At 46.1% G+C, this 9,124-nt stretch overlaps 1 protein-coding gene across 1 annotated transcript; it reads left to right on the top strand.

Moving 5' to 3' along the window:
* The first annotated feature begins 7,459 nt into the window (after positions 1 to 7,459).
* On the top strand, positions 7,460 to 8,856 carry LOC100121698. The gene is made up of 3 exons (XM_008206730.4): positions 7,460 to 7,973; positions 8,287 to 8,453; positions 8,543 to 8,856. Exons 1-3 carry the CDS (start codon positions 7,904 to 7,906, stop codon positions 8,810 to 8,812), a joined length of 507 nt encoding a protein of 168 aa, XP_008204952.1. The 5' UTR covers positions 7,460 to 7,903; the 3' UTR covers positions 8,813 to 8,856.
* The last annotated feature ends 268 nt before the right edge of the window (positions 8,857 to 9,124 follow it).

Below are 9,124 nucleotides of genomic sequence, written 5' to 3'. Positions count from 1 at the left end.
GTCCGCGGCGTTGTTGTTTGTGGTCACTCATATGTTTGTGAATCGATTCAGGTTATCCATAGAACGAAACAAAAAAAATCGTCTAACGCGCAGAAAGAAGATCCGCTGCACGTTGTTGGCGAGTAGTCGTAAAGTAAGACCGTTTTGGACTGACACCTTTCGGCTTTCACCGCTTGAGCTGCTATTCTCTAGTCTCTGGCTAGCGGCGATAGGTGGCGCATGGACACTTTTTCGTTTCCCTCATCACGATCGGTACGCGGCATAGATATATCGAGGTGTGCCACTTATTGTGCAAAGACTAAAGCTTGAACTGATCGTGCTATAACTGCCTTGCTAAAATAACGGGATTTAAGATGCTTTTCATCTTTGAGCGTCTACGACGTCGAGCTAATCTCTCCCGGTAAATTATACGAATTTGCATAAGCTTATAAGAAGGGAAGCACTGGCTTTTCGCAAGGCCTCTTACTGCGATGCTCTCGTGACGAATCGTGGATTTCAACGCTGGCTATGACGATGGAGATTCCTAAAAATCACAAAGCTTCAAACAGTCGACCGAATCAATGCATAGAGATTACACGTGTGTTTACACGGAGCTTTACAGCATCCACCTATATGAATCTCTATTTTTAGATCTGCATACATTGTTGAACGCGCAACGACCGTCGGAGAAACTACTGTTTGCTCCGAAATTTACCGAAAATTCCCGAGCATATTTGCCCTCGCGTACTCTAGAGCAGAACGTTTTGCATAATATTTAGGAACTCCACCCAAAATTCCTCCAACTTCTCTGAGCTCCGTTTGCGAAAAAAAGCGAACCACTGCTGGAAAATTAATCACTCACCTCGCAAAGCGTCTCCCGAATTTTCGAGAGTCACCCGCGGCTCGTTTGTGGTTTTGGCCTCACATCATCAATTTCCACCAAGCATTATTCAACACCGGTTTAAAAAAAGAATATATCCAGCTAATTCTTCAAAAGTACAGTGCACTCGTTTCACCCGTAGTCTCCGTTCCTCTTCATCTCTCTTTTTTTCGCGCCTCAGCGCATCGATTTTCCCGAGACACAGCCCTCGGGGCTGTTCACCCTCGCGCTACCTGTGCACACACAGGTCGAGGGCAGCGATCGCGCGTTGATGTAGTCGGCGCGGGAGAATTTCGTTTGCACAGCCGCCACATATTTTACCAAGCTGCGCGCGAGATTGGCCTCGACGAGTTATGCTAATGGGGAAGAGCGAGCACTTCGTTTTGCCCGGGAATTATTAGGTTTTGTAAATGTGTCTGGAAAGTTTACGCGCGAGGGCTCGGGTTCGCGATGAGAAACGACGTGGTACGTATTAATTTTTTTCTTAAAAAGCTCGCGAGTCGAATCAACTCTGGGGAATATTCGATCTCCTCGCCGTATCCACGGAAATCCGTACAAGTCAGCAAAACTTGCTTACCAAGAGAACACAAGCAGATTTATATGCTGCCTTTACGGTGCATTAACCATGAGTGCCTTGAGAAGCGCGCGTTATGCATAATTCCTGCAAAAGCCGATACGGCGATTAGCGCAACGCGTCGTATGTGTATCTCTTGGTCAATACGAGCGTACGTGGGTGTATCAGGGCGCGATCAAATATTTCGCGTTATGGCGAAAATTTAATGTTCAAAGAGTATCCGCATGACGAGTCCTCCGGGGAAAATCGATCGAGTTCTATGCGAGAGAGAGCTTTCGATTTAGCGGGACGTGGTGTTTTTGGATTAAACAAATTCCGGGAGCTTGTATACATATATATTCGAGGCGAACTACTATACTGGCTTGAACAACGGATGAGTTTCTCAAGTGTATGGAAGGTCTGAAGGTGGTGCTCCGTCGAAGTTTCACGTTTACTCGCAGCGCTTGCATATACATTCGGATCATTAGCATCAGCTTACATCACAATCTGCCCTCACGTGAATTCGGCGTACACGTGTACAGGTACAATTAGTGTACCTGTGTGGAATACTAATATAAAAAACTACTATATATTGCATAAATTCCTCAACGAAGAACCAAGAGGACAATCATCAATCCAAAACGCAATTCCACATCCTTCGGCACAGTTGAAGTGAATAGAGCTTATGTACTCGCGACTGCGTTATGACAAAGCGTACCCCACCCTAATTACGAATTTAGACGGTACGCCGCGAACCTACAGAGAGAGATATCTTTCGCGCTCGCGTGCACACGTGCCATCCGCTATTTCGGACGTCGAGTCATTATACGCTCGGACTACTACCGCTTCTCTCTATGCGGCTATATATGACCTTGCACTGGGGGATGAAATTTCGTTTTATATATATATATATATATATATATAAGCCTGAGTAGATAAACAACGCGGATACGGGCGCCCCCCACCACGCCACCCTCAGCACACCTGTGCAGGTGAGAATAGGTCCCGCCCTCATGGATTGTTCTAGAAGCTTTTGACGTCATCACTAGGCCTGCCGCCCGCCTGTGCAGGTGAGAATCGATAAAAAAGGTCACTGCAGGGTACCCGGGAGGCTCATTGGGGCTCAGGGCGGTAAACTCCGGTGCTCCAGGAGTCGAGTCAGCGCTCAAGGTCGAGTCAATGCGTGGAATATTCTAGTCAGGCTGACGTCACCGGCCGACGTGCAACTCGTCGTATCTTTTCGTCGACTCGCGGATCACATTACACCTGTTATTCTTTCATTATGCGCGCTTATTTGGTATATATACTCTCCTCGGATAGCATATACGCATCTTCTCACTGCATCAATAATTGCGGCGTATTATCGGCATCTCTTGAAATTTTTATTATTAAGCTTTACCCACTTATCCACTTTTTTAGGGACGTTTCTAGAACTTTGAGCTATAAGCCCATGTGCTTCTAGCATAATATTCACAAGCTCCTTGCAATCGTACGCAGACATGATGATCACTTTCTGAATGGCATGAATATAATGAAAAACAATGAAGTCGCTTTCCTTTTATAAGGGCAGCAAAACAAGCGAAAATCCCGTTTGATGCCTCGAAGCACGTACGATATTCTGAAAGGTAGTGTTTCATTTCATGTAAATAAGTTTTATTATACACGCACTTATTATTCAGAAAAATAATTCGTCGAAAATGAACCATCTTGAAAAATAATTGAGGGTGTATGTATGATTCATACTATGTGAAATGTACGCACGAATTTTCTAGAGTATACGCAATCCGACACCCTCGACTGATGTCTGCGCATCGCGATCAACATGTACATAGCTGTATTTAATATAAGCAATAATGCATCGTCTTAAAAAATAAGCGCGAAACTTGAAACCCTTTGATATTAGCCGCTGTGATACAAAGCCATCGAGCTAATTCATAGCGCGCATAAAGAAAGAATAACAGGTATAATGTGATCCGCGAGTCGACGAAAAGATGCGACGAGTTGCACGTCGGCCGGTGACGTCAGCCTGACTAGAATATTCCACGCATTGACTCGACCTTGAGCGCCGACTCGACTCCTGGAGCACCGGAGTTTACCGCCCTGAGTCCCAACGAGCCTCCCGGGTACCCTGCAGTGACCTTTTTTATCGATTCTCACCTGCACAGGTGAGTGGCTTCACGTCAAAAGCTTCTAGAACAATCCATGAGGGCGGGGCCTATTCTCACCTGCACAGGTGTGCTGAGGTTGGCGTGGTGGGGGGGGGGCGCCTGTATCCGCGTTGTTTATCTACTAACCTGCGTGCGCTGTATATGGTCGCGCTTCATTACGGATGAACCGCGAGCGTGGTCGGACAGGTGTAGGCTTGTGTTTTTGAACTAATACGAGCAATCCGGGTAATGGCTCGAGTAATTTAAAATTTTTTTTTTCTGTGAAATTCTCGAATGTCAAGTCTCGCGCATGTAACCTCGAGGAACAACATCAAAGCTCGAAATTCCCCGAAATGTACGTCGAAGCGTTTGATCCTTCCGAGCTTCCTCTCGATCGAGACGAATCTTCCGACATAATTTTCCGTGCGGACGGAGACGAACCTCGAGTCGTCTACCTCTGCAGCTTGGATTCGTCGGGATTTCGTTAACGAAGCTTCTTGATCCTGGAACGGGGAGCGGTATTTTACGGGCGACGGGCAGCCGCGACGTACTATAATGCCGGGGGGATTTGCTCGTCACAGTTCTGCATGCGTTGTGAGAGATGATGTTTTGACGTGACGTCTGGTAGATGGGTTTGTTTTGCTCAGATTTTTGTGGCGCTTGACTGTTTCAGTGGGTCAGAGCGAGGATGAAACGTATGAGATTTTTTCAGTGGTTAGTCTGTAGAGTAATCAGAATCGCGTTGAACAATGTAATTAGTCGAGGTCGCAATATCGCGGCATATGAGTTTCGAGGCTGATGCTCAGTAGACTCTGGCTGTATGGGGAGCTGTACGGCCCGAAGATAATTTGATTGTTGCCTTTGACGCGCTTAGATTGACTTGTTTCTTAATGAATTGAGACACGAGTGTGTGGTTATTCCTAGCGATGGATTTTCTTTTATTTTTATTATACTCATTGAAATTGATTCTATCTATAGTTGATTTATGCAGATTCAATTTAAATGTAATTTCACGTGTAATTTTATTATATTGTAATTTACGAAGCGACTATTACATAAATCTCCGCGTTGCAAGACGTCGCTAAGAGCATTTGGCGTTTTCGTAGCTCTCCTCAAAGAGGCTAGTGGAGAAGCTCATCAGTATCCTTGTGCGAGCCTTGAGAGGGTCACCCTAGTGCCGAGATAGATACAAGAGGTATACCGAGGAGAGGACGAGAGCCATCCTCGTTCCAGAAGCTCGCCAAGCAATAGCCGAGCATACTACCGCGAAGAAAATCTATTTCTCGGTCTTAAAAAGGATTTTTAGAACAGCACTTCTTCCCGTAATCTGCTTTCGAACATAACGTTTTACGTCGATGGCGAGTTTATTTTCTTTCAAGAAACAAAAGTAAATTTCAAAATAGCAGCTGCTGCGGTCGATAATTCGCGGATCAACAAACGCGGATCGTTAATCCAACTAAATCCAGTAGCTGTGAAAAGCCATAGCTGCAGATGAACAGGGCAGAAATCATCGGATATTGTCGAGCGAGCAGAATTGCAGATGATGCGTTATTGCGGTCGATGTGACTGCCCGCGAGAGCACATTGTCAAACACGGTCTCATTGCTGGAGACTCGCGTAATCCCTGGATTATGAAATTTCCAAGCGTCACTATACGGCGAAGATAATAAGCTTGCGGTGACCTCCGCCCTATAGTCGCGCCGCGCTACTTGGAGAATATTCCCGCGGGAATTCTGCGTCGGACATTCCTCGAAGATTCCAGATGAAAAAACTTCAACTATCGCGAATTTTCAGCACACCACAGCAAAACAAAAAGTCTCTATTCTCGTAGCGACGTTTTCGTAGCTGCATGTACAGCGTGCGAGTGTGTGTCTGCGCGATAAAAAATAAAGTCCTCCCACGCGGTGGTACGTGACGCCATTGGAAACACACTGCACGTACCGCGTCCCAGGCGCAAAGTTCAAATCAAGTCGTAGTGACGACGACGATCGACCTGATGCGAGATGGATGGCGCGTCGTAGGTCACGGTCGATTTTCTGCACTTTCGCAAGTAGGTGACAGCAGGGGGATGTGAATTTTTTTAGGGTGAGTTTGATGAGCTGAACTGGCACTGTGATTCCCTCGTGCGATGGGAATAGGGAATGAGCTCTTGAAGACGTTGAACGAGCGATTTTTGAACGTTTGGCATTAGGTTTGACGGCGATTGTTTGGCGCAATCATCGAGTCGATTGATTCTATTTATGTACGACTCGCGTGTATGAAATGACGTTTGATTAACGTGAAAATTAACGAAGCTTTCGTTTTGATTATTTCGATTCACCGAAGCTATAAACTAGTTATTCAACGGCGTATTGCCAGATACGAAATAACTAATGATCTTCAAGTATTCGCTGCGCATAGGTATTCCATATATACTTTTCCAATATACCCGACAATTTTCCGCCGTCCGAAGTTCGAAAACTCGCAAGCTCCAAATTATCCACAATCTTCCGATACTCCCCTATACGTATAGTCGTTCTCGAAAATTTCCGCAATATGTCCCAGCCAATACAGCTTCACGAGAGCATCGTGACATCATTCTCCGCGACATCGTGTGTATACGATGTAGCGATGCACAAGCGGACTTTATAATCAAGATCCTGAGCCCTAAAACCCTGTGCTCATTTACTCATAGGGTCGAGGAAAGATCTCCGATTCGACGGCAGTAGTGGTGGTAGTACGTCGTGAAAGGCGAGTCCTCTACCTCTGGTAATGCTCTCATTCAGTGTAATCCGCGACTCTATTATACGTATCTCTTCGTCCGGAAGCGAAGATAGCATTACGCTTCTCTCGGCGAAATTAAAAAAATGTTGAGAGAGAGAGAGAAAGAGAGAGAGCTTTATGCCTTCGCTTCGTCTTGATTATTTGGGATTTTGCAAAGCTCTCGTGTTTGCGTTCCCAGAGCTTTGTGTGTAGCTTGCTTATGTGCATCGAGTTTATTTATTTACTCGACGAGTGGGAACTAATTTACACGCGCATATGCGCGCGCCAAATATTGCGCGTTTCGAATGATTTCACCCTCCGTCATCCATACCGTAATAGACTGTAAAAGTCTTTTCTTAAACAGTATCGCGTTTCTCAAAGCTTTATCGAGCTCACTGCGAGCTTTAAAACGTGGACGTATGTGTAGAGACGGATAGTTTTTCCCCTGTGTGCGCACCTCCGCACGTGCTGAGCTTTCAACAGGTACACGTCACGCAACGCGGCGGTAGCTTGATATCAAGCGTCACGGATAATTTTAAAATAGAACCGGATAAAATTAGCTGCTCGCGATCATTATGATTACTCGTACGCTCCACTACATACGACCTTTTGTCGTCGTGGAACGCGCCTTGGAATTCATACCCCATACATATGATCATCTCTTCAAGCTTCCATGCAGAGTAGGGCCTTGCAAGTACGGAATCTCACGTCAGATACTCACAAAAGAGCCACGGCATCACAGAGTATGTGTGTGTACGTGTGTGTGTGAGAGAGAGAGAGAGAGAGAGAGAGAGAGAGAGAGAGAGAGAGAGAGAGAGAGAAGCGAGGACCGAAAGCTCGAAACCTATAGAAGGACGTGGACAGACAGACAGAGTGAGCAATTCCGATCGATAATTCCACTTTTGCTCTGTATTACGGCGCTTGCTTGCTCTCCTCTCCGGAACGAACGAAGCCCTCCCCCCTGTCTGTATGTACACCCGTAGGCCACGTACACACGGAAATGATCTCGGGTGAGAGAGAGAGAGAGAGAGGGAGAGAGAGACTTGCGCGCGCGATGCGTCCGGATCTGGCCGAATGAACTCGCAGCAGATAGAGAGAGAGAGAGAGAGAGAGAGAGAGAGAGAGAGAGAGAGAGAGAGAAAGCTATGGGAGTAAAATCGATTTCCGGGTTTCTGGAGCAGGCGGCGACGTTACGCTGAGCTACTGCCCTTGTCTCACCTCGTGTCTCTCTCTTTCTACTTTCGGAAAAAGAGTAAAAATTAACACGAAGCGTTGAAAAAGCTCTCTTCGAGCTTCTGCGACGAAAATAGAAAAACAGCCCGAGTCTCTGGTGGGAAAAAAAGCTCGCCGCATCCAGGGGTGGCTGAGCCACAGCGTAAAAAGGTCAACGGGGGTTGCGCGCGCAGCTCTGACGTAGTGGCACGAGTCGAGGGCTTTTCAGAACATGGCGCCGCGCAGCAGCGAGCCCGGGCTTCTGCTGCCGAAGGGCAGGACCATTGTTTTTGACTGCCAGTGAAGAAAGAAACTGCCGTCGCATGTTTTGAGATCGTCGTGCTTCGGAGTTTACGTGGACGATCGAGCTGGGAATGACAGAGGCGTCACCATGCCGAGAGAGGAATGCGGACTGCTGCTACTTGTGCTTGTGATGATTCTGTTCGGCAGCAGCTCTAATGGTAAGTGAGCTTGTGCTTTGTTGTGTTTGGATGTTTTGGTGTATGAAGTAGAATAGTTTATGTGAATAATGTTGAAGTGGGAAGAGGGGGACGATTTTTGAACGCATTCATGGTGCGTAATCAATTTGCTTTGTTTTAAAAATGTTAAGGATGTAATTAACCCTAGATTTTAGTTGCATACGTAGTATAAATAGCTCCGACCTACTACTGTCTGACTATATCATTCAGCAAATAAATACAACCATCGAATGTATGCTTTGAAAAATAGAAAAAAAATGCCTGGAATCGCACTAACGAACGAACATACTTTCAGGTCAGTTGATGTCAAAGGAGCACAGAACGCACGCGGCATCCGAGCGAAAGGATGATTTATGGTGCTACCAGTGCGACACCATCGGCGAGGGTGACAGCTGCGTTAATCTTACCGGAAACCACAGCTCGCTCATACAAAAATGCAAGGACGACAAACGCACATGCATGGTACATACGATCCGACCCTCGTATATTATCATCGAAAAATAAAATAATAAATAAATAAATAAATAAAATTTTTCGTTCTTTACACACAGGTGAAGCGCTTCTCGTACACGACGAGCACCGAGAACTCGACCTCGGTGCCGATGATGTGGGGTCTGGAGCGGAACTGCACCAACAAATGCGAGCCCGGCTGCATCGTCATCGGCGAGCGCACCAAGCTCTACGCCTGCACTGCCTGCTGCGAGAAGTCGCTCTGCAACAGCGGCACCGGCACAGCCAACGATCTCACGACCAAGGAATCCGAATTCTTCCTCGCGCTCGCGCTACAAATCGTCCTTACCATCACCCTGTTACCATCGTGACATCCGCTGTAACATAATAAACACGTTGATTCTAGTATTTCTTACATGCCGAGCCTCTTTTCATTTCCTTCTTTTCCATTATGCGTATTGAGTATTATTATCATTATTATTATTGGTTTGGGTGATTTATTCATTTCGCTGATATTGTCATTCCGTTTTTATCGGAGGTTGCTCGGATCTGGGTCAGAAGAATTTTATGCTTATGGCGTTTTATTTATGGCTCTTTAATGCAACATCGCAGTTAGTTTGGAATTAGCTTTAAAATCTGAAGATGCAGTTTAGAATTTCAATAATGAATTTATTCATTGCTCG

The sequence above is a fragment of the Nasonia vitripennis genome, chromosome 2, assembly GCF_009193385.2.
Source record: "Nasonia vitripennis strain AsymCx chromosome 2, Nvit_psr_1.1, whole genome shotgun sequence".
Classification (NCBI taxonomy): Eukaryota; Metazoa; Arthropoda; class Insecta; order Hymenoptera; family Pteromalidae; genus Nasonia; species Nasonia vitripennis.
This window is presented reverse-complemented; position numbering and strand designations above follow the sequence as displayed.